This window comes from Schistocerca nitens, chromosome 5 (genome assembly GCF_023898315.1).
Source record: "Schistocerca nitens isolate TAMUIC-IGC-003100 chromosome 5, iqSchNite1.1, whole genome shotgun sequence".
NCBI lineage: Eukaryota > Metazoa > Arthropoda > Insecta > Orthoptera > Acrididae > Schistocerca > Schistocerca nitens.
Genome location: NC_064618.1, coordinates 428,254,845 through 428,280,200, shown reverse-complemented (window position 1 = coordinate 428,280,200; position 25,356 = coordinate 428,254,845). Strand labels below are relative to the sequence as shown.

At 41.7% G+C, this 25,356-nt stretch overlaps 1 protein-coding gene across 1 annotated transcript in view; it reads right to left on the bottom strand.

Annotated features, from left to right (window-relative positions):
* Positions 1-25,356, bottom strand: part of LOC126260506 (cell adhesion molecule 4-like) — a 265,855-nt gene that overhangs the window by 226,794 nt on the left and 13,705 nt on the right. The window contains exon 2 of the mRNA XM_049957837.1: positions 1,190-1,341. Coding sequence (XP_049813794.1) covers positions 1,190-1,341 — 152 coding nt within the window. The remainder of the gene's footprint in view (positions 1-1,189; positions 1,342-25,356) is intronic.

The window sequence follows — 25,356 nt, the reverse complement described above, 5'->3', positions numbered from 1 at the left end:
GCTATTCCCATATTCATAATGATGGAATTCTGTATTTCGGCCTGCTCTCTGTTATCTTCCTTTTCGGTACCTGTATGGTCACTGAGTGACTGAATGAGAAGATTACACTTGCTGTATAAATGCATTCCACCTCAACAAACTAAAACTGCAGTTTTACGTTATAGTGCACAACTGCTTGCAATAAGGGGTGTTCGATATGAGGCTCGAGATGATCTAGGTGAATATCATAATCCTAGAGAAGCACACAAAATGTCGAAGGAAATATACCGGGTGATCAAAAAGTCAATATAAATTTGAAAAATGAATAAATCACGGAATAATGTAGATATAGAGGTACAAATTGACACACATGCTTGGAATGACATGGGGTTTTATTAGAACCAAAAAAATACAAAAGTTCAAAAATGTCCGATCTGATCAGAATAGCAATAATCAGCATAACAAAGTAAGACAAAGCAAAGATGATGTTCCTTACAGGAAATGCTCAATATGTCCACCATAATTCCTCACAATAGCTGTAGTCGAGGAATAATGTTGTGAACAGCACTGTAAAGCATGTCCGGAGTTATAGTGAGGCATTGGCGTCGGATGTTGTCTTTCAGCATCGCTAGAGATGTCGGTCGATCACGATACACTTGCGACTTCAGGTAACCCCCAAGCCAATAATCGCACGGACTGAGATCTGGGGACCTGGGAGGCAAAGCATGACGAAAGTGGCGGCTGAGCACACGATCATCACCAAACGACGCGCGCAGGAGATCTTTCACGCTTCTAGCAATATGGGGGGGGGGGGGGGGGGGGGAGCGCCATCCTACATAAACATCGTACGTTCCAGCAGGTGTTTATCAGCCAGGCTGGGGATGATCGATTCTGTAACATATCGGCGTACCTCTCATCCGTCACTGTAGCAGTTACTGACGTTTTGCTGTCCAGCGCCATCTCTCGGACATGTGGTGAACTTTGTATTTTTTTGTTCTAATAAAACCCCATTTCATTCCAAGCAGGTGTGTCAATTTTTACCTCTCTATCTACATTATTCCATGGTCTATTAAGTTTTCAAATTTATCCCGACTTTTTGATCATCCAGTATATGTGAGGCATCCTACAGGTTTAAGTTGTGGACAAAACGCAATGTAATTAATTATTTTTGGTTTCTACTCAAACTACAGTGTGGACCAGCTGGGCCTACCTTGTGCGTGAGGGCATCGATGCCGGCGTTGTCGATCCACCAGGTGATGTTGGCTGGCGGCCGCGATCCCGCACTGCGGCACTGGACGTCGTGCGGGCGGCCCGCCGACAGGGGAATGCGCTCGCCCATGATGCTGGCCCACAGCGGTCTCACTGCAACAGGAGCGATCTGCCGTTACCTGTCTGTCTGTCTTACACTGGCATAGATTGAGAGCTACGTCTCTGAATGGAAGTAAAGGTGTGGCACCCATTTTGACGTAGTCTGAAGTGCTACTTGAAAGTGAACGTTTGTCATTTATATCTGCAGTTTTGTTTTGATATATGTTCTTTAACTTCAACGGAATTTATGCCATTAATTATTACGTTTACACTTTTAAATGCCATATAATCCTATACTGCATGTCAATCGCTATACGTTAGGTATATTATACGTTTGAGTCCGTCAGTTATTACGTCCCACAAAAATTTCTAACCAGAAACAGAATGGGGCAGAAAGAGATAGCGTCCCATTATGCCAGATAATTTTTTGATGTTTCAGACTACATACTTTATTTCTTTATTCCCGCTGGCATTCCAGCTGCTGCGATCTTACATTAGAAAGACTGATGGACAACAGTGGGATGTTAAATCGCAGGAAATGGTAGTTTACGTCCCACAAAAATTGCTAACCAGAAACAGAATGGGGCAAAAAGAGATAACGTCACATTCTGCCAGATAATTTTTTGGTGTTTCAGACTACATACTTTATTGAAACTTCCAAACTTTACAGAGACGAGGTACTGGCAGAAGTAAAGCTGTGAGGACGGGGCGTGAGTACTGCTTGGGTAGCTAAGTTGGTAGAGCACTTGCCCGCGAAAGGCAAAGGTCGCGAGTTCGAGTCTCGGTCCAGCACACAGTTTTAATCTGCCAGGAAGTTTCATATCAGCGCACACTCCGCTGTAGAGTGAAAATTTCATTCTAGATACATACTTTATTTCTTTATTCCCACTGGCTTTCCAGCTGCTGCGATCTTACATTAGAAAGACTGATGGACAACAATGGATTGTTAAATCGCCGGAAATGGTAGTTTCAGCCATTTTATCTTGTAAATAGGATTCTTAAACGCATCTTAGGAACCCAACGTACCCAGTCAACATCCAGAAAATACTTTCATAAAGCTGAGGATAACGATGGCAAAAGAATTGGCAAATAAAATGGGAAAACTTGAAACGTATTCTCTGCAGAACAAGAAGACGAGCTGGTAGCGTACTTTAAATCAATGGAGAGCAGTCTCTTTGGTATAATGATGACAGATTTCAGGTCATTGGCCTATCAACGAGCTTAATTAAATGGCTTAAACCACGTGTTCGATAAAGAAACTTCTCCACCAGGGCAGGACAGCGTTAAAGGACTTATTACTAGGTTTACTACGTTATCTACTCACAGGCCAGAAAATGGCATTCAATAAAGTAACAGTTTCACAGTTTAACTCTCTAGTTAATGACATATTTGATAAATGCAAGCTGACCGGCTTGTCAGATGATCATAAAAACACTTAAGGGAAAGGCAATTAGGAGCAGCAACGCCTTCAGGAAGGGGAGAAACAATTACAGCAGTCGTCTGCATGTCTGCATCTGAAACAAACAGGCCAGGATTGCTTATCTTTCCAGCGATGAGGAAAAAATATATCTCGGCTGGTACGAATTTAAGAACCTTCAACATCGCAGCGCGTCAGCAATCGTTGGTTAATATATTAAAAAACTAGAAACCCGCCTCGTTTGCGAAAAAAGGATTTAGTGTTAACCTATGTTTCGGCGTAGATAACTACACCTTCTTCAGAACAACAAAATCCACAAGTGCCTCAGAAGACCTTTGTCAATGATTAAAAGAACACAATAGCTACACATTTATAAACGAAAGAAAGGAAAACACAAACAGTACATATGTACAAAGTCAAAACCACTACTTAACTTAATGGTGTACGCTCGACCTCACACCGGCCTATGTTCGATGGCCCATGACCGGCCATAAACTCATGTTCGAGATTGGTTTGCCTCTAGAGAGCTGGTGTAGCTCACAGTTGAATTATTTCTAGAATGGTTTAGAACTTTTTTAAATATTCTAATACCCCAAAAAACTCACCTGCCCTCATCCTCGATTTACATTCTATTCATACAAATATCTTCAAATGCTTGATCTTCCAAGTGGAAGTGGTGTACTCTTTCTTTGTTTACCACCCCACTAATTCACGTAAATTACAACCCTTGGACGTAAGTTTTCTCAATATGCAAATCCTTTAAGAGACGTTGGATTCAGCTGGAACATAGCTTCCTGAACGGCTGAACGGAGAAGAAAGTGTTGCTGGAAATGTTATGGAAGTATGGCACCATATTAATTGGAACTAAAGTGACCTGTGATGAAAACTGAGGCGAAGAGGAGGACAACGAGATATGTTAAAGATCAAGATGTCTCATGACACATTTCAAGTTTCGGTTTCTCTGTAGCCACAGTAAGCTTTTGCGATGCTTTCATAGGTTAAATATCAGGCAAGGAATGACTTTATTGCTCATATGAAGTGTGTCACAATTTATGAATTATCAGAAGACCAGGAACGATTACTGCACGCAGATTTAGCGTTTCAACATTCGCAGACTATTCTGCGAACTATTCTGCGAACTATTCTGCGAATGTTTGTTTTACATACAACTTCAAACGAAATATCTGCGTGCAGTAATCGCTCCTGGATATCTGATGACGGATAAATTCCGAAGCGCTTCATATGGACATTTAAGTTTTAATGTTTAACTTTTACCATTGGTGCTCCGTTAGCCTGAACATATAACTATTGATTGTTTTAATTTCAAGTTCGACGTCGAATAAGAAATGACATGGAAATATTTTTCATGTTAACCGATTTTTCATGTGATTAAGTTATAAATTTTCAGTTTTCGGATTTCGCCTTCGGTTTTGTTGTGAAACCTTGCTACTTACCAAATTTATTGATACTAGTCGAATAGGAAGTACCCCGTAGTTTCTGACGAGTCAGTTTGCCACTACCAAAATATGTGACCCAATTGGACGTAGCTTCTGTTTGCATCGACTTAAACGCTTACATTTCTTACACCGCCGAGAACCTATAGTCCTTCGTGTGTGGCGTAAATTTCAACATGATAAGTCTACCCGTTCCTGCCAAAAATAGGCCTCAATAGATGGACGAATAGACACAGTCAGATAAGAAATGACAAGGATACATTTTTTCCTGTGATGATTGTTACAGATTTACAGTTTACCAATTTTATCCTTTCTTTGTACTGTCAAACATTCCTTTTTGCCAAATTTCATGATTCTAGGGCAACGGGAGGTAAACGATACATTTTGAGGCGTCGGTTTTCGAGTGTCAAAAAATGTGTCGTAAACACACCACGGGCCATTAAAATAGCTACACCACGAAGATGACGTTCTACAGACGCGAAATTTAACCGACAGGAAGAAGATGCTGTGATATGCTAATGATTAGCTTTTCAGAGCATTCATACAAGGTTGGCGCAGGTGGAGACACCTACAACGTGCTGACATGACGAATGTTTCCAACCGATATCTCATACACAAACAGCAGTTAACCGGCGTTTCCTGGTGAAACGTTGTTGTGATGCCTCGTGTAAGGAGGAGAAATGCGTACCATCACGTTTCCGAATTTGATAAAGATCGGATTGTAGCCTATCATGATTGCCGTTTATTGTATCGCGACATTGTTGCTCGCGTTGGTCGAGATCCAATGACTGTTAGCAGAATATGGAATCGGTGGGTTCAGGAGGGTAATAGGGAACGCCTTGCTGGATCCCAACGGCCTCGTATCACTAGCAGTCGAGATGATAGGCATCTTATCCGCATGGTTGTAAAGGATCGTGCAGCCACCTCTCGATCTCTGAGTCAACAGATGGGGACGTATGCAAGACAACAACCATCTGCACGAACAGTTCGACGACGTTTGCAGCAGCATAGACTATCAGCTCGGAGACGCTGCATCACAGACAGGAGCGCCTGCGATGATGTACTCAACGACCAACCTGGGTGCACGAATGGCAAACCGTCATTTTTTCGCATGAATCCAGGTTCTGTTTACAGCATCACGATGGTAGCATCCGTGTATGGCCACATCGCGGTGAACGCACATTGGAAGCGTGTATTCGTCATCACCATACTGGCGTATCACCCGGCGTGATGGTTTGGTTATACGTCTCGGTCACCTCTTGTTCGCATTGACGGCAGTTTGAACAGTGGACTTTACATTTCAGATGTGTTACGACCCGTGGCTCAACCCTTCATTCGATCCCTGCGAAACCCAACATTTCAGCATGATAATGCACGACCGCATGTTTCAGGTCCTGTACGGGCCTTTCTGGGTACAGAAAATGTTCGACTGCTACCCATGCCAGCACATTCTCCAGATCTCTCACCAACTGAAGACGTCTGGTCAATGGTGGCCGAGCAACGGGCTCGCCACAACACGCCAACCACTACTCTTGATGAACTGTGGTATCGTGTTGAAGCTGCATGGGGAGCTGTACCTGTACACGTCATCCAAGCTCTGTTTGACTCAATGCCCAGGTGTATCAAAGCCGTTAATAAGGCCGGAGGTGGTTGCTCTGGGTACTGATTTCTCAGGATCAATGCACCCAAACTGCTTGAATATGTAATCACATGTCAGTTCTAGTATAATATATTTGTCTAATGAATACCCGTTTATCATCTGCATTTCTTCTTGTTGTAGCAATTTTAATGGCCAGTAGTGTAGCCGTACCTATGGACTGCATTGACTTAGAAGCTTAAATATTTTTATACCGCAAGCGGACCATAGGTCTCAGTATGTGACATAAATTTCAACATATGCCTACCCATTCTTGACAAAAACGGTTTTAACAGTCGGACAGACAGCCGGACACAAAGCGATCCTGCAAGGTTTCCGTTTTCAGCAGCTAAAGCTTGGAACCGTAAAAAGTAAGTAACCTGTTTATTATTTGAAAAGTAATCACTACAGGATTTAACATATTTTTCCTACTGTGAAACAAGGCTATCATTGCCTTCATGGAGATGTGGTTGTAGTTGTCTGTGGAACAATGGTTGTAGTATCCAGGTTTGCAATTCTTTGTCCAAAGCAAATCGACGGCGACGATTATCTTTCTCCAGGACTCCAGTACTATGAAAACAGTATGAGGAGAGATCTGGACGGTATGGAGGGTATTTTATCGCTTCCCGGAGAAACTCCGGTAGTGTACTCGAAACAACCCTGGGCAGGTTCACATCTGGATAACATCATGGTTCCGTAGGACACCGCAAACATTTTCTAGTGATATAACTGACCGGCTTGCCTCACGGTGACGTACATGTGCTAACAGTTACGGCGAATGCTTTTGAAATAAAAATAGTTTACTTTCTTTATTTCCCCATTTGTAACTTATCATATTACTGACTCCAATTATTTTCCCGCTACGTGACGGATAGGATCAAACGCCATCAAACTAAGTTCATGCTTCCTGCCCGTGTCATTAACAAACACCGTACTAGTCACAAGAGGCGGGAATCAGAGCCAACACATTTAACCGATTTCCAAGACTACATTTAATAGTTCACAAATAGGGATGTATTTGCATTGTTTGTCTTTTTAATGGCATGACGCCTGCATGAGCCCCATATTTTACAACCTGTTCTTCAATTTATACAGTACATGATATATTATGTACAGGCCAGACAGCTGTGTAAAATGAGAACATTTGTAACTATGTCATACTAAGGTATGTATCTTCATGAGAGTGCAACGTATGAATGTATTTTCAGACTTATGGGAATCTATATGATTCTCACTCGTTTTATTGAAGTTTTAATGTCCTCGGTTCCCCCTTACCTTTTTATCTAAGATTCTACCTATCTATCTTTGCAGAAGTTTTGTAATACGAGGTACAGACTCATTTGAATGAAACATTCCATATGTCACGTGCCCAACATTTATTGCTGACAGAGATACTGCTGTTAGAAGCTACTGACCAGGAATACGTATTGCGAAGACTGATCTGTCCGGTATTTGTAATTTATCGATAGGTAAAATCTGCATGGAATGTTTGCAGTTTTAGTGAACACTATTAAGAGCACGGCAGCCAATTTCGAAGCCACTGCCGCTAAAATGTTGAATGAAGTGCTTTAGCATGTAGCAATGGCATTTCACTGTCATGGTTGATCCTTGCCGCACAAGCGTCATGTTGATTGTGTTTTAGTGCTGTTGAAATGTTAATTATAAGATCTATTTTACATTTTGCTTCGTTGAATTTTATACATAACGCTTTTTACTACTTGAAATCATTTATAATGTTTGCAAAACCCGGTTGTGTTAGCTAGACAAGGTGAGGAAGTCTTCAGTGTACAGTCGCCCGCTGCCCTGACAGTCTGTCATATTCGAGTCTAAATAATTTCACGAATAAACGTATTGCCCATGGACTTCTGTCTCGTGTTTAGGCCAGCGTTTGTTTGTCGATTTTCCTGGCGATTGCCTAGCATTGTCATACGTTCACCCTCCATTGATGATGTAAGATTGCTACAACAGCAGAAGTGACTGACTTGTTTCTGGAACAAAGACGTACACATGAAGCATTTTAGAGTTACATGTCTGCTTACATTGGGTATCATTGGACTCGCGTTTGAGGGGCATCTGCAACTGAAGGCGGAACAGTATTTAGCGGTGCTTTATCTCTCTTCTGTTTGATAAAGTTCCACACATGTAATGTTTAACTCATCCTCGAAACCTCTTTCCAATATCACTGAAAAAAGGTCCATTATTGCACTTAGGGAGAAATCGATCTATTGGCTTCTAAAAGCAAAAAAAGTTAGTTATGTACGTCATTAAAAAGCCATATTATCTGCTATAAATTGGTTGAAGCCGCACCTCGAGATACATAGACTGGTCAGAAACAGCTTGAGAGGCTTGTCATTTTTAAGAAAAAATTCTTTGCCTTCCGAGATATTTAGCTTCGAAATTAGCCAATAAGGTCGCTGGATACGCAAATTCAAGTGGCATGACAGATATACTTAGTGTCAGGTGTTCTCAAAGCAAAGATTATAGCGCAAGATGGTGCTCAGCATGTGGCTCGGGTTCGATCCTTTCCGTCTCATATCCTATTTTTGTATCGCTCTTCTTTCGATTTCAGGAAAATGAATGAAGAACACGTTTTGCGGCGCCGTATGTGATTCCGCTTGAATTTTCGCGGGCAATGGCTGAATAGTTGATTGGATAACTTCGTTGCTTACTACCGGGTTTGTTTTTTTAACATTTATTTCTGAACACCACATACTCTGCAACAGCCCTACAACTTTCTCCGACTGTCTAATCTCACTGTAATATGGCTTCATCAAGGCGTACAACACATCTGGATACTCGTATAAGCCCAAGTACATGCTAAACTATTGTGACGTCACTGCGGAAACTGCTCGGCGTATGCTTCGTTGTGCTTCTCTTCCACTGCACTTAGTCAAACCACACACGAAGCGCATATCGGTCAGCTCTTCGACAGTATGTGTTTATCAACACCTTTAACGTACAACAATCCTGAGACAGAACAGTGCATCACTCAGTGCAAGACTGAGGACAAGATATACGTCGTTAGATGAACTGTAAGAAAACTGGGGATAACATTTTTTATGAAAATATTTCGTTACCTTAAAACATTTTTAAAGCTAAATCATGGAAACTGATATTTGAATATGGTTCAAATGGCTCTGAGCACTATGGGACTTAACACCTGCGGTCATCAGTCCCCTAGAACTCAGAACTACTTAAACCTAACTAACTTAAGGACATCACACACATCCATGCCCGAGGCAGGATTCGAACCTGCGACCGTAGCAGTCGCGCTGTTCCGGACTGAGCGCCTACAACCGCATGACCACCGCGGCCGGCAACTGATATTTGACTACTCTGTTAGAAGTAAAGAAATATGTGTTAGGGGACGAAAGTTTCAAAGGAAATATCACCACAAGAACTCTCGGATAGTCCATGTTGCGGTCTTATTTGCTGTTGTGAAAATATTTTCACAGTAGGAAAGGTAACTGCTGTAACAAATTGGGTAAATCATAATTTCTATCTACAGAAGAAATTGTTCTCATCGATTCTCTGACTCATCATCGCCCAAGCCAGCCAGCCAGACTATTCTCCGACTGCAGCTACCAGAATAGCTACATAGTCAGAATTTCATTTGCAGATGACTATTCTTGGTTCAAATGGCTCTGAGCACTATGTGACTCAACTGCTGAGGTCATTAGTCCCCTAGAACTTAGAACTAGTTAAACCTAACTAACCTAAGGACATCACAGACATCCATGCCCGAGGCAGGATTCGAACCTGCGACCGTAGCGGTCTTGCGGTTCCAGACTGCAGCGCCTTTAACCGCATGGCCACTTCGGCCGGCTGACTATTCTTCTATGGTCTTAATTACCGTGAAGAGCTTAGAAGGTACTGCAAATTTGTGAACTAAACCAGAGAAAGCTATTTAACAATCTGCTTGGTCCGAACGGCATACAAAAAGAAATAGCTTCTTAATATTACTGTTTCAGTAGGCCTAATATATGTTTATAAAAGTATTTTTGTTGTAATTACTATGCAAATGAGAGAAGCAGCGGATGCTAAACTATTTACATTAGGGCGTATTGTAACGGGCGACCGGAGATCAAGTACCATTTACACTATAATACTCAGTAAATATCCCTGAATAACCTACGAAATATTGCTGGCGAAATTCGAGTTCACCCTGTGCGTCCAGATATCGAGAAACTAATTATCCTGTTTGCTGTTCAAATAATTGTGGCGACCACATTACAATCAGGGTTTTGAAAAGAACGTGAACTACGTGTCAGTCTTTTTTGGTTGGCGAACATCATTCAAATATGTGGTCTAATGGCCCACATTCGGTTCTAATAATACAACACGCTTATGCATCAGTCCCAAAATGGACTCCGCAACAGCTTTGATCCGCTATTAAATAAAAGCAATGCCGCTCCTAGTGGTAAAATTACATGTACGATTAAATTGATTCAGTAATAAATTTCCAGCGTTTGCAATGCTACTTCGGAAACTGCAGCGCACAGTAATTATGTTACTGAGTGTCACGTAATTTCAGTACTGCCTGCAGTCCCGCGGTTAATATCGCACCAATTTCAGCTGGGAAGTTATCTTACAAATCTGGAGACTGTTCAGCAACAGCCACGTACCCTGCAGTTTTGGTGAAACGTGATTGCGTTTTCTGAAGCTGTAATTCGAGCAACTGACAAAAGGTCATTGGTAGCATTTATCAATAATATTCTGGCCTAACAGCGAAACGTAATATACCTTAACGCAATACGAGAGAGCAACAAACTAACTAACGCACATTTTAATGATAGGTATGCAAGCGTCACACACGCCAAGTTAAGCACATTTCGATCCCAGTAATATCCTGCTTTACAATAGTACACAACTGCCTCTTTTTAAACATCGTACAGTAATGTGTCACTTTTTTTATTTTTATGGCACCAATGTTTCTTCGTACGAAACTTCGTTACTTTTCCTTAAGGTTACTAGAATTTTTCCACACAGGCATGTGTGTAACAGATGTTTGTCAAATATCTACGTATTAACTATATGAAATCATGGGAGTAAAATTACATTTAATACATCGGTTTCTGTGCTGTTGTTACGACCGGTGAGTGGGCCGCCACCTGGAAGTTTACGGTACTATCCAAGGAGTCAAATGGTTCAAATGGCTCTAAGCCATCCGAGGTCATCAGTCCCCTAGAACTTAGAACTTCTTAAGCCTAACTAATCTAAGGACATCACACACATCCATGCCCGAGGCAGGATTCGAACCTGCGTCCGTAGCAGCAGCGCGGTTCCGGACTGGAGCGCCTAGAACCGCTCGGCCACAACGGCCGGCTCCAAGAAATCCTGCGTCGCCGTGGTAAGAGGCAGTGTCATGCTCTTTCTTTAGACTTAAGAAGGTCTGAATATGTTTGGTACCAAAGAAAATTTCATGTCATTAAAAAGTCAGGAACAGACATGGATATGAGACAGTTAACCTTTGTCTGACTGGCACAACGTTCATTATTTGGACAGATATCCATGAAAGACTCTGATATCCACAATGAGTGGTTTAGTGAGAAAATTATCATAATATCATGTGAAAAATACATCATTTTAGATGAAAATCCAATTATTTTTTATTAGATTTACATATGCTGTACCTTTTGTACACCTCGTTATTGTTCGTTTAGCTGAAAACAGCTTACACGTATCCTTAACGAGTGAAAAGTAACTTGAGATGAGAGATTTAGGCCCCTCGCCCTATCTACATTTAATATTAGGCAAGGGAGCAAATTTCACGATATGGTAACAGACAGCTGATGGAACATGAAAGTACATGCCAACATATTTTCGGAAGTGGAGTTAGCGTGTGTATTTGCACTACAGCAATGATATGCCTTCTAAATTACGTCGATAGAGTTCCGGTTCATTACAGAGTAATGGTGTTAATGTGATGTATTCGGTTTGTTACCCCAGGAACCTCTACTTCTGTGGAAATATCTTCACAACACTGAAAAAGCATATCATGTGGAATGACTCCTACTGCTGTGTTTCACTGTTAACGTCCAAGTAACACTGTCGGAGAAATGAACGCGGTAAAGCACTGAATAATAATGAATACTAGTTTGAGGCTAAATGTAACCAGGTCATTACTGTTGTCAACAGAAAATACCACGAGTGAATGAAATGTGTTTGTTATCGAACAACACAAGCAGCGCATTTTCACTGTATGTTCATATATTTTAAGTGGAGTATTGTTACAAAGATAAAATATGGGGCAGTAAACGAAACAAAATTCTGGGGGTTGAGCCGACGGATACTACGCATCACTTTTATAACTACAATCAGGAAATGTCCCTACGTGAACTGATATTTTATCGGTAGCCTTTGTGAACCATTAAAAAAATTGAAATCTTGAGAGGTGGTAGAGTGGATCAAAACACGACATAAAAATCTAGTGACCTTGCGATCTAATATGCATAGCTTAAGAGCTATAACCACTTGTTCATCTTTGCTACCGTGAACCACATCTACGGCAGGCTCTTTGGTATTGCAACAGACTTACAGAATGCACTAAAGAAACGAAGAACACATTTCCGTTTACTGTGAAACAGCAGAGCTTCTAATTTATTGTGCTTGCATTTACATACGACCTGCATTTGTGTCATCGCTAAAGGATGTGCTCAACACGGTGTCCATTCGTAGTAAGGCACCGTTCTGTTAATGAAGCTTGCGTACACCAAAGATTCACGTATCCCCACAACCAATATTCCAGTAGATTAAGATTGGAGAACGAGCTGGCCAACGTACTAGACCTTCCCATTCAATCTGTTGCACACTAAATGTCCGTGTGAGGTCTTGGACATTTTGGTGGAAATCTAATACTGCTGAATCATGCATGAATCATTTTTCTAGCCGTTGTTGGAATGACTGATAGGAACTAGAGAGACCTTGAAGCAGTCAACCTATTTGGTTGCTTGTAATATCCTTTCAGTGTGTCACCAATAATTTCCACCCTTACATCAACTGAAGATCGGCACTGATCTTCCAACTGCATGCGGTTTTGCATTATGCCACAGATGTTGTTTCTGAAAATTGACATTCTCTTCTCAAATTATATCAGCCTCGTCTGTTAACAGTATCCTGTAGTGAGAAGTAAGTTTTCACCTACACCTTTGCCACAGCCTTTGGCAGATTTGCGTTTTGGTGGCCTGATTTTGTGAACGAACTGCTTGAATATGCTGTTGATCCAGAATCGCTTAGTCTACGGGATGACAAATCGAGATAGTAGTAGTGCTGAATCTCTACGTTCTTTAGTTCAAGGATATTCCTCCAATTGTTGTAATACCCCTCCACAACAGGAGTACGAATGGTTAATAAAAAAGAAAAAGGGAAGAAAAGAAAAGGTTGAAAATGTGGGAAGAAATCGTGAATACAAAGGGGTTTTTAAAATCGTTAATGACGGTGAAAAGGGAAAGAATGAAATGCAAGTCGAACTTCGTATTACAGAAAAGTTATCGGTCTTCGTGATTCGGAAAAGCTATTGTTTGGGTGGTCCATGTGGCGTTTCTGAGCAAACGTCAAACCAATTTCCAATACAAAAATTATTTGAAAGAGAACAAAGAACAACAAAATGTGATTAACAGGGGGAAATGGCGTAGATAAGAGTTCAAATTTTACCATGTTAACATGTCTTCTCTCGTGCGGCGTCCAGGTCTTGTTCTCCAAAAATATCCTGTTTCATTTGTGCGTAAACGTCGTAGCTGCTTCGAAATTTTGCAATCGTCCAGGAATCACTCATTTATACAAATCGAAACCATCTTGGTATTGAATGCCATTTATTTTACGTTGCTACTTCCATCCTCCGAATTTCATACTAACTTCCACAATACGTCTGCACATCAATGAGTTTTTTCATCTTAATCCGACCACGACTAGCTAATAAGTAAGTTAAGCTTCCGCTCTCAAAGACAAAAGCGGGTAGAAAAACAAAAAAAGTTACAATTTTAGTACCTTCATTTTCTTATATATTTTCTCTGCCGTCTAGCGCTCGTACAGCTGCGACGGTATAATTTATACCTGAGGGAACGAGTGTAGCGCGGCGAAATTGAAGGTCCCGCTACAAGGTCTGCTACGATCCGTCGTCGTTGGAGCTATGGAGCCAGAGGCTTCTAATCGTTGGAAAAGGTTGTTGAATACTTATGCTGCTGGTGCTTCGCGTTTTGGATATTTTTCAAAGAACAGGACGCAAGCCTGACGTTTGATTCCATTTATCAGACCGTAACAGAAGACCATTTCTACCGTTTCGCTTCTAGTATAATAGGCTTCCATTATACTGGTGAGTGCAAATATAAAGCTGCAATGTAAAAGCTTTTCATAGCCTTATCAAAACAAAAAGTGGTTCCGTTAACACTAAAGTACGGGTCATACTTATCCATAACTGTGTATACGGTTGGCAGTAAAAATACTAATGAGCCATGTCGGCTCCTATTGATACTGCACGTGGATACGCTCTTTGACAGTTATCAAACAACTGCTTCGTGTGCGATGTCATAGAGGGCGTGTGCGGCGAGATGTGAGCCCTTTGCAGGCGTGGCTAATTCTTGGCCTTTTTCAGACGTACTGTGCTCCGGTGCTGGAGTCTCTTGTCTGGCCGTCGAGCAGGAATTTCCCCGCTGGTAACAAGAGCACAGTCTGGACTCCCAGCGGACAATCTGGGCGGGCGCTTTCACAGAGCAGTGCGTGAACGAGTGCACGACATCGCCATCGCCGCTTATGAAATGTACGGACAGGAGGCAAAGAGAGCCGACATACATCAAGCGAAGGACCGTCCGGTCACGGGTAGAGACCAAACGAAAACTGCAGCAATAGTTGCCACTTGGGACAGCCGCTGATGCATCAAAAATAGGACTATACTTGGTGCGCACCTTTCAGAACACTGCCAGTTGCTAGGTAATTGGACTGCGGAAGTGCCTGAAACGTATAGTTCAATCTGTTCAGTGCTGGAATGGGATTTTCACTCTCCAGCGGAGTGTGCGCTGATATGAAACTTCCTGGCAGATTAAAACTGTGTGCCGGAGCGAGACTCGAACTCGGAACCGTTGCATTTCGCGGCCAAGTGCTCTACCAACTCAGCTACCCAAGCACGACTCACACCCCGTCCTCACAGCCTTACTTCCGGCAGTACCTCGTCTCCTGCCTTCCAAACTTTACAGAGCACTTGCCCGCGAAAGGCAAAGGTCCCGAGTTCGAGTCTCGGTTCGGCACATAGTTTTAATTTGAGAGTAAGTTTCCTGTTCAGTGGTATTTAACGGACTTTACTTCCATCTGAGTTGCAGCTGATTTTGCTAACACAGTCCGAAAGCCTTGAAATGTGTGCATTATTTGCTATTCCATGATAATGGCTTTCTCTCATTAATTGGTTTTTGACATTTCTGGTCGGATTTAAACGTCTTTTGCATTACCGTTTAAAGCCAAGATCGTATTAATATTTCTTTCCTCCCAGCAACCGGTCTCGTCTCACGTTGCCGTCATCTTCAGGTCTTCAAAATTTTTGTTAATAAACGTGTTCATTGTGAGTTGGAAGCTCACGCCAATTCGGCATGTTAGAGCATAAAGTATAGCAGCTTATAGAAAGGTTTGTCAGTAGTAAAAACATTTATAAACAAACTGCATCTTGTGCACTCGGAAATGTCTGTCTGATTTATGTAACGCTCACAGAATGTTGTCACGTCACAAAAATCACATATGCTGTGTGTGACTTCTGTGGCGTATTCATCAAATGCTGAATCAGAAAGGACGAATTGATACCTGTCCATGTCAGTATCGCTGTTTGACAGTTTGTCTAAGGAGTTATCAGTCGTAATTGACTGGAAGATGCTGTCTAATGAAGACTTACAATAAATAATTTCGGTGACAGATGGAGTATTCTGATCTCCGTAGAAGAACAGTACATATGTTAAGGTTGAACTTGTTTTGTCACATTCTGGTATCCTTAATTTTTTAGTGTTGAATAGAGCTTGGACAGATGGGAGCATGTCTGTCCACCATTTAATAATAAGCATTCAAGTGAAAAAATCTGTGTACACAATTTTAATAGTAATTTAAAAATTGAGTATTCTCACCATATTTAAGAGCTTGCAGTCTTTAACTTCCCGATTTCACCGTCAAAACAAAAGGAAGTGTAGTTTTCTCCAGGGCAGCTCATTAGAGAAACCGCCGGCCTCCTCCATACCGATATAAAGCGAGAGAGTTTTTTTTTCGTAAAACTAACCATAATCGTGAGATATGGTTCTAGGAAGTAACCTCTTCTTACCTCCATCGCCAAAGTAAATCCCTTTTGTGTAGTGTGACCAACGAATCCAACGATAATGATCCTCTAATTGCGGGTGTATCGGATTTTTCAAAATTATTAAATCATTTTTCTCTCACGTAGCAGCCAACAACTTTTCTACCCCAGTCAGTAAACGTAAGTTACACAGAAGTAGATTTTACATTGCGCCCCACTTCAGTCTCTTTTAGTATCTGTACAACTGAAAGTCTAAACTTAACTACACCATTGCTCAGCGAAGCAAAACCTATTCTATTTGCAGCGTTTTTGATGTCCGTGATCAGTATTCAGACATCTGAAGAATATATTTTTCACGCTTGTTTGTATGCCCGCTTCTTTTATATGTTATAAACACCTATGTAGTGAGGTAATTTAGCTGCATGCTTGACCTCAGGTACAAGCATTTTAATGGTCCCGGCCTGAGTTAAGTGCTGCCAGAAACCTGCTGTGGGATGCTGGTACTTGTTAACAAATTAACTTCATTATTATTTCAGTTATGAATCGATGTCTGTATGATGTAGTGAGACGGCCAATAACAACAGCATCAGAAAATAGTTGTAAATATTGACCTAAGATACGTCGACATTACAGTCTATTGTATTAGTCCACAAAATGACAGCGAATATTAACGCAAGCTACTTTGACATTACGGTGTGTGTATAATTTAATAGTAAACTCGCACGCTTGCATAACTGAAGGATACAGATCTTGAATAGTTACGGAAGATACTGAAAAAAAAGACATCGTAACCGTAAATGGGGTACCCATTTCTGCATGTGTTAAGCTGACGATATAATACTTGTCTTCATGTGTATGAATCATGAATTAGCGAGCATAAGGGCTGAGATACATGAAAGTTTATATTAATCATGAGGCGTCCTTGGATAGCCAGAGTGGCTAAGGCGACCGCTCCTGGTATGCGGGAAGTGTTGCTTCGAGTCCTGGTAGGGCCAAAATTTTCATGCGTCACAAACAGCCAACTTCAGTGCATAGTTGCAGAATATTAAATTATTTCGTAATATTTCTACAGCTCTAATCGTCAGTGAGAATGTCTCTTCGTTCAGTCATGGATGCATGTCTCAGGGGTGTTTTATTATGGAGACACAGACACTGAATAAAATTAGGCAGTATAATCATCAATTGACTCATATTAATGCCTGGATTCTCTTTAGTACAATGCAGAATATATCAAAATATATGTATATGGCTTCTACAGATGCAGGCTATGGAATGATGTTTTTCTCTCTTCGCACGGAAGCACAATACTGTACTCACTGGGCACTCCTAAAAGGCGTGTGTCTGCATGTATCAGATACCACAGGTGCCAAGCACATGTGTGTGATAGCTACCCAGACTGATGTGTGACTGGGACTGTGAGAGTCAACACAACACAGGGTATGCTGGAAGGCATCTTGTAATATCAAAGGCACCTTCAAGCTCGGTATCGGGAGTCCCAACACATGGGAGTGGCGGTTGTAATATTCGGTAAATGCTGATGGATGTCTGTCAACTGCCCTCTTCCTGCAAGTGTAGTACTGTACACCAGTGCAAATAAGGAGAACATCAACCTACATCGTATCATTCATTTTGACACATTCTGCATATTGTTCGAAACTATTCGTACACTCATCTGAGTTCTTAGTGGCGACTACACTGCTCAGTCTCACTAGACGATATGCGACCGCTGTGATTAATTTGTATGTCGTGTTGTTTTACTGCCACCACTGCCGCTGAACACAAATCACCTAATTTTATATGATCACTCAGTATTAGGATACTGAATCATGTGACACTTGCAATGCATTTCGCGGACCTAGCACAGTGCATGCAGCCAGCCGGAATGCTCTACAGGAACGTACAAAACAGATATTCTATATACTGGTAACGAAGAAATAACATTTGCCAGTGCCTACAGGATAACAAAGCACATCACAAGCATCACAAACATCAAACGTAAATGTGACAGTACTCGAAAGAACGCAGGAACTCTGTCTTCCCTTTGCTGTCTGTACAGGGCGTTTCAAAAAGAAAGAGCAGATTTCAAACATTTATTTCTCAAAAACTACAAATGATAGAAACACAATTCCAACGGTCCTTCACTCAATATGAGTACCAAATGTTACACAACAAATATCAAAACTGTACCTCAATATGAGCACCATTTGTTACACGACAAATATCAAACCGGTATCTCATTTCTTGCCACACACGACGCAACTGGTCTTTAGTTACCGAATTCACGGCCGCAACAATTCGATGTCGTACCTCTTGAAGAGTAGCGGGCATAGGTGGGACATAAACACAGTCCTTTATGTACCCCCACAAATAAAAATCGCAGGGAGTAAGGTCTGGTGACCTGGGAGGCCACAGACGATGACATTGATCTTGTGCTCCTGCTCTTCCAATCCACCGTCCTGGAATGGTGTTATTTAGGTACCGTCGTACAGGTTCAGAGAAGTGTGGTGGGGCGCCATCTTGCATGAAGATGAAGTGATTTGAATCTTCCTGAAGTTGAGGAAATACCCAGTTTTCTAACATGTCCAGGTAAATGGTTCCTGTGATAGTTTTCTCCATGAAAAAGAAAGGTCCATAAACTTTGTTTACCGAAATTGCACAAAAGACGTTAACCTTTGGTGAGTCTCTTTCATGTTGAATAACGTCCCTCGGAGTTTCACTCGCCCAAATTCGTACGTTATGCCGATTAACTTTACCAGAAATGTGAAACGTTGATTCATCTGAAAAAATTAATCGTTCGGCAAAATTGTCCTCTTCCATGTCCTGTAGAATTGCAGTTGAAAATTCGAACCTTTTGTTGTGGTCGTCAGGACGCAATGCTTGCAATAACTGCAGTTTGTACGGCTTCATGTGCAGACGGTTACTCAGAACGCGCCATACCGTTGTTTTAGACATGTTTAGTTCGTGACTTGCCCGTGCCGTGGATTTTCTAGGGCTCCTTTCGTAAGCTGCACGGACACGCTCGACATTTTCATCCGATGTGCGTGGACGACCCGTGCTTTTTCGCTTGCAGATGCAACCATCTTCTACGAATCTGTGATGCCACTCATAAATTTGCTTATGACGAGGCGGCTGTTTGTTGAATTGACGGCGGAATGCACGTTGCACACCAACAATGGACTCTAACTTTGCAAATTGCAGCACACAAAATGATCGTTCCTGTGGTGTCGTCGCCATTTTCCTACAAACAAACGCCAGCGCCACTGCGGATTTGCATGGAACTTCTGCGCGGACCATTGAAAAACTTTGAACCTTTCTCTGACAAGAAACGTTTGAATTGTGTTTCTATCATTTGTAGTTTTTGAGAAATAAATGTTTGAAATCTGCTCTTTCTTTTTGAAACGCCCTGTATATACGTCTAGGGCACATGTACTCAAGTGAAGAGACGCTTGCTTTAAGCATAGAAGAGTTTAAGAAGTATGTTTGTTGTAAACATCCATTATACCACAATTTGTCTATCGGTAACACACTGCCGGAAAAAATTAATACACCCTTTTAAAGATTTCCAATTCACTCAAGATTTATTGTGGCAGCAGTGCATATGGAGTAGAAGAATTGAATATGTTACGAATATGTTATAAATCAACATCAGAAGTAGCGGCCTTGTGGTACCACGTATCGACCCATGCTGAAACACCAATAATAGTTCGTAGCGTAGTCTCCACGGGTGGAAATGCAGGTGCTGACTTTGGTATCCAGCGAATCTTACAGATTTTTCAGATTCACAGGCAGTGCATGGGCGAGCATTATCCTGCTGGAACAATACATCACGTTCCTTTTACAGGAAAACAAAAAGAACGGGTGTAACATAATTCTGCAGGTACAGAGCGCTTGTTAGGTCCCCTCTAGAAACACCAAAGGTGATCGAGGGCTGTCGCTTGTCGTAACCCTGACTGAAAGGGATGGGGCCATTGCGTCTAGGACGAATGCACTCTACCAAACAGCGATCGTCAGGTCTACGTCGTACTTGGAAACAACTATCATTTGCGTGCAGGCAGAATGTGCTTTCACCTCTGAAGACCACGGTGCGTCATTACATCTCCCAAGTGATCCTTTGACGGCACCAGTCGAGCCGTGCACGTAAATGGTGTGGCGTGAGTGGATGATGGGATAAAGGTGTGTGTACCCGTAGTAATTATGCTAATAATCAGTTCGCAATCATTCGTCTTGAGGCGTCCGGTCTCAAAAGCCCTGTTATCTGTGTTGTCGTAGCAGTACTATCTGCCATTGATGCCCTTACGGGAAACGATGCCGGCTGCGTCTGTGCTGCTCACAAGCCCTATTATCGGTCCTTCTGTGGCTGTACGATCTGCATTTGCTGCCCTTACAGTACGATGATCCTGACGTCTGTGCACCATGGATGTCCAGAACCTCGTCTACGGATGTTAGAATGTTCACCACTGCTGCACAACTGACACAGCACGTCCGACTTGTGCGGCAGTTCTCCGAAAGGACCATCTCACCATTCGGAAGGCAATACTTTGCCCACATTGAAAGTCGCTCGGTTCAATGGAGGAAGCATGAGTGCGTCTTCTTGACGTGGCTGCCTACTTGCTTTACACGTTTCCTCCAAACTGAGCCTTCATGCTGTGAGCATTCCCTATTAAATTGGAGATACATATTGCGCGATGGTAGCTACGCCACTAAGCTGTCTCTTGGCAGAGAACTCTGAAACTATTATCATTACATTACATCTGCTATCTCCCCGGGTGGCATAAGCAGTCATCGCATCATATTCGACGTCGGTTTTTGAGGCATACTCTACATGTACCTCTACATCCACAAGGGTACTCTGCAAATCACATGCGCCGGGTAGAGATCTCATAGAACCACCTTCATAATAAATCTTTAATATTCCAATCTCGCCCAACATGCAGAAAAAACCAACACCTATATATTTCGGTGGTAGCTCTAATTTTCCTTATTTCATTTTGATGATCATTTCTCCCTCTGTTGGTAGGCGTCAACAAAATATTTTGGCATTCTCAGAAGAAAATTGGTGATGGAATTTCGTGACAACATTCCGCCGCAACGAAAAACGCTTTTGTTTTAAAGTTTCCCACCCCAAATCCTGTATCATTTCAGGGACACTCTCTCAACTATTTTGCGATGGTACAAAATGTGCTTCCCTTCTTTGAACTTTCTCGATCTACTCCATCAGTTCTATCTGGTAAAGTTCCCACACTGTGCAGCAGTATTCTAAAAGGGGACGGGTAAGCACAGTTTAGGCAGTCTGTCACATTTCCTAAGTGTCCGGCCAATAAAACGCAGTCTTTGCTTTGCCTTCCCCACAACATTTTCTACGAGTTTTTTCCAGTTTAATTTGTTCGTGACTGTAATTCCTACGTATTTAGTCGAATTTACGGCCTTTAGATTAGACTGGTTTATCGTGTAACCAAAGCTTAATTGATTCGTTTTTACTCTCGTGTGAATTACCTCACAGTTTCCATTATTTAGATTCAAATTCCAATTTTCTCACCATTCAGATATCTTTTCTAAGACGTTTTGCAAATTTGTTTTGATCTTCTGATGACCTTACTAGCCGATAAAAGACAGCGTCATCTACAAACAACCTAAGACGGCTGTTCAGATCGTCTCCTGAATCGTTTATTTAGATCAAGAACAGCAAAGGGACTGTAACACCACCTTGGGGAACGCCAGAAATCACTTCTGTTTTGCTCGATGACTTTCCGTCAATTGCTACGAACTGTGACCTCTCTGGCAGGAAACCACGAATCATGTCAAATAACTGAGACGATATTCGATATGCACACACTTTCACTATAAGCCACTTGTGTGGTACAGTGTCGAAAGCCTTCTGGAAATCTAGAAATACGGAATCAATCTGAAATAGCACTCAACACTTCGTGTGATTAAAGAATTAGATGTGTTTCACAAGGACGATGTTTCCGAAATCCGTGTCGACATCGTGTCAACAGGCCGTTTTTTTTTTTTTTTTCGAGGTAATTCATAATTTTCGAATACAATGTGTGTTCCTAAATCTTGCTGCATATCGACGTTAATGATATGGGCCTGTAATTTAGTCTATTAGTCTTACTGCCTTTCTTCAATATTGGTGTGACCTGCGAAAGCTTCCAGTCCTTGGGTACGGATCTTTCGTCGAGTGAACGGTCGGTTGTATATGATTGTTAGGTACGTAGCTATTGTGTCAGTGTACTCTGAAAGGAGGCTAACTGGTATACAGTCTGGACTGGAAGACTTGCTTTTTTTGAGCTATTTAAGCTGCTTCAGTATTCCGAGGATATCTACATCTACGTTGCTGATTCTGATTCGAATTCCGGAGTATTTACTTCGTCTTCTTTGGTGAAGAAATTTCGGAATGCTGTGTTTAGTAACTGTGCTTTGAGAGCACTGTTATTGATAATATTTCCATTCCTGTCGCACAAAGAAGGCAATGATTGTCTCTTGTCGGTAGTGTACTTGACGTACGACCAAAATCTCTTTCGATTTTCTGCCAGGTTTCGAGACAAAGCTTCGTTGTGGAAACTATTATAAGCATCTCGCATTGAAGTTCGCGCTAAATTTCGAACTAATGCAAAAGATCACCAATCTTGGATTTTTTTCAGCAATGTATCGAGGCAACTATTTGATGCTATGAATCGAACAGACGTAGTCGGATACCTATGGCGTAAACAGGGGGGGGGGGGGGGGGGTTGTAGTAGTATCTCCACTTGTTGTGGTAAACAATTCTATATGTTCTGCCTCAGTGCATTATGGGACTTGATTGAAAAGAAAAGGTTCCGCACTGATATTTATCTACATACAAACACATGATATCACATGTGGTTAGTAATTTTTCACTTCAAAATAATTAGCTCTGCAGTGGAAGGCAAACTTCTAAGAGAGAGCTCACTGTGCGAGCTTAGTGTTAACAGTTAGGGTGACGATGTAAAAACACTGCCATCTGGAGACTTTGCTTCTTGCATATTATGCCGTTTATGTCCCTGAAGCGTTTCCTACCGTTCGAACACAGTACAGGTTCCTAAATCTTACAATAAACTCTCCAGTTCTTAGGTGAGGTTTAAGACAGTGAAAAGGCTGAACCCGTTGCAGCAGAGTCAATCATTGTAACACTTCTGTGTTATGCCTCTGATGGAGCCTGTGTTATCAATTGCTCCATACGTCGTCATGTTATAACGAACTTGCAGTACAGGTCCATAAATTAAAGTGAGCGCATGCTGAGGTGGAGCATAAAGTCCATGTGGTGCTGTCATCTCGTAGATAAAGACATCTAGCGTTATACCTTACTATAAGGCAGTTGGGATTCACTGTTTAACGTGGATGATACCCAACTGCACGATAAAAATGTATGATAAATGTGTATGTCAAATCACAAGCCCACGAGTGAACAAAGTTAGCGGTAGATACATGTTTAACCCTGTGGCTGAACATATAACTCTTTTAAAAGCTGATAAATGGTGTCAGCCAACGAATAACGTACGAAACAGCTGTTATGTGCCGTTTAACAACGTTGTGTAGTTTGTCTGCTGAGGTACACGTAGACCATACAGCCAATCCAGGTTATGATTAACTATGTTCTGTCAGCGTACAGCTTTAATAAACTATCCTGACTGCAACAATGTGACACAGAAGTACAACATTGTAGGTTTTCTTCCGAATAATGTCAAATTAGTACCGATACTCACAACTAATGTTATTCCAGTCATTCCACTTTTCCGTTGTATGTTATTTCACATTTCACCATGTCGACAAGTCCTAACATGCTGAGGTTTCCGAAAGTACCGGGTGATCAAAAAGTCAGTATAAATTGGAAAACTTAATAAACCACGAAATAATGTAGATAGAGAGGTAAAAATTGACACACATGCTTGGAATGACACGGAATTTTATCAGAACCAAAAAAAAAAAAAACAAAGACGCTTGAAAGATCTCTTGCGCGCGTCGTTTGGTGATGGACGTGTGCTCAGCCGCCACTTTCGTCATGCCTTGGCCTCCCAGGTCCCCAGACCTCAGTCCGTGCGATTATTGGCTTTGGGGTTACCTGAAGTCGCAAGTGTATCGTGATCGACCGACATCTCTAGGGATGCTGAAAGACAACATCCGACGCCAATGCCTCACCATATCTCCGGACATGCTTTACAGTGCTGTTCACAACATTATTCCTCGACTACAGCTATTGTTGAGAAATGATGGTGGACATATTGAGCATTTCCTGTAAAGAACATCATCTTGGCTTTATCTTACTATGTTATTCTAATTATTGTTATTCTGATCAGATGAAGCCCCATCTGTCGGGCATTTTTTGAACTTTTGTATTTTTTTGGTTCTAATAAAACCCCATGTCATTCCAAGCATGTGGGTCAATTTGTACCTCTCTATCTACATTATTCCGTGATTCATTCAGTTTTCAAGTTTATACTGACTTTTTGATCACCCGGTACATAGTCAACTCGCAGTCACCGACTTGGCAGAGATTTACGTGTGCGTTTCTCAAGGCAGGCTGAGAAATGCAATAAAATGTGAAATCAACCGAATATTTACTGCAGGTGCACAAAGAAGGCACTGCAAAATGTGTTTCCTCTCACTAAACGTTTCGGTCTCGCATCTAGAGGGGATTTCTTATAACGTATACCCCCCCCCCCCCCCAATCCTCTCACCACACAGTACAAACATAGAATGGAGAGCCTGAAAGCCTACAGGTATTGTCTGGGAACAACAGCGCATGAATGCGAAATAATTTAGATCTTAAGAATACTTTAGGGTACAGGCTAGTTTTTGACACTGGGATCAGCTCTTGCTCGCGTGCTTTTCGGATTAAGACCCAGACTTTACGTAATGCAGCTAATTATTTATATTGCACGCTTTGTTTCAGCAAGAATGGATGCATTTAAACAGCAGACATATACCCACATATTGGCATAATTTGCATTTTGCGCTTTTGTGCATCTTTCCAATTTTACTAATTTCCAAATCTAGTGTCCTACCAATATGTCCACTGTACTGCCAGTTTCTGGATTTGCTGTCATTCGGTTAACATTCTTCCGACTAAGATAAGAAGTCATTATTTTATTCTGTCGAGGAATCTTAGAGACCTCTAATGGAGAATAATAGTGCATGATAGATAAAGAACACAGGTACCATTGTCCACTAAATTAATTATGGGCTGTCACATGTCATGACACGAGTGTGAACCAAATGTGAGATGCTGCCATTACACCAATGTGATGTATGTGTGATGATATGTGTAACGAAACATGTATTT